This window comes from Arachis ipaensis, chromosome B02, assembly GCF_000816755.2.
Source record: "Arachis ipaensis cultivar K30076 chromosome B02, Araip1.1, whole genome shotgun sequence".
NCBI lineage: Eukaryota > Viridiplantae > Streptophyta > Magnoliopsida > Fabales > Fabaceae > Arachis > Arachis ipaensis.
In genome coordinates, this window is record NC_029786.2 from 65,813,010 (window position 1) to 65,814,345 (window position 1,336).

At 36.5% G+C, this 1,336-nt stretch overlaps 1 protein-coding gene across 1 annotated transcript in view; it reads right to left on the reverse strand.

The window, feature by feature from the left end:
• LOC107628371 (polygalacturonase inhibitor 2) overlaps positions 1-1,155 on the reverse strand; it is a 2,338-nt gene extending 1,183 nt beyond the window's left edge. The window contains exon 1 of the mRNA XM_016331071.2: positions 529-1,155. Within this exon, the coding sequence (XP_016186557.1) occupies positions 529-1,081 (553 nt within the window). The 5' untranslated portion in view covers positions 1,082-1,155. The remainder of the gene's footprint in view (positions 1-528) is intronic.

A 1,336-nucleotide genomic window follows, 5' to 3' on the forward strand; every position in this document is an offset into this window, starting at 1 on the left:
TTTTTATCGAAATATAAATTAAATATGACTTTATTTTTAATTTTAATAAAGTAAAAAGTACTTCTGGAAACTTTAATTATTACTAATAAAAAAAGTACTTAGCTTCAAGGATTACACTGAAATGCAAAATAATTTTTGGATCTCCATTAAAAAAAAATATTCTTTTTAATATATAACTTAAATAATACATATATTTATATATAAATACATAATAATTAATTTTTGAGAAATGTTAGGGAATCAATAATTTTTGTGATTTATAGCCATCAAATAGCCATAAATGATAGTTTTAATGGTATGAGATTGGTGTGAAATTTCATCTAATGGCTCACTTTCTTTTGCTGGTTAAATGCTGGCCATAATTTAACAAAATTGCTACCCCTGACTTTTTCTTAATTTTATAAATAATTTTTAGTGTGCAGATGATACTTTCCTACAATATATATGTATATATTCACAAATCGATAGTAGCAAATAGTGTGTAGTAACATTTTTATTATTTTTCGTTTTTAAAAGGGGAAAAAAAACCTGTAAGCTTGTTGTTGTCAAAATCCATCCTCGTGAGAAGATGCAACTGAGAGAGAGAAGGAGGGAGTGTCCCAGAGAGTTTGTTGAAGGAGAGGTCCAAGTCTACCAGGTTCTTGAGTTTGCCCAAGGAGCTTGGTATTGGACCAGAGATGGCGGTGTCGGATATGGTAAGGAACATGAGATTTGTGAGCTTTGAGATGGATTCAGGGATCGGGCCAGTCAGGTTCGGGAACCCGAACAGAAAGAGGCGTTCCAAGCGTGGAAGGTTGCCGAAGGAAGGCGGAATCTGAAAGGCATGGCGGTCGGCGAGGTTGCCGATCAGGGTGATGTACTGCACTCGGTTCGTTTTGTAACCGCAACTCACGCCACTCCATGACATGTCGCAGCAATCTGTGTGTGGGCTCCATGACGAAAGAAAAGATGGGTTGTTTGCTTCTTTCTTGATTTGGAGAAGGACTCTTTTGTCCTCTTGGTTGCATGTTGATGATGCTGATGATAATGATGCTTGGGAGATTAACGTAATGAAGAGGAGACACAACACTACGCTTGTCATTGCTTCTCAACTTGTTTGTATTTAGTTAATTGGGGCGAGAAAAATAGGCCGGGAAGAACCTTTGTTTATATAGCCGTCGATATCATCATGTAATAAATGTAAGTAGGTAAAGTTGCATGCTAGCAGCTTTGCATAATTCTCTCAACCCGTGATTATATTTTCAACGACGGCGGTAACTTGTCCAAAACAGTTGTCTGCGTTCATTGGTATATAAACCGACGCGGAGACAGGAGAGTAATGTTTTTCTCATGAATT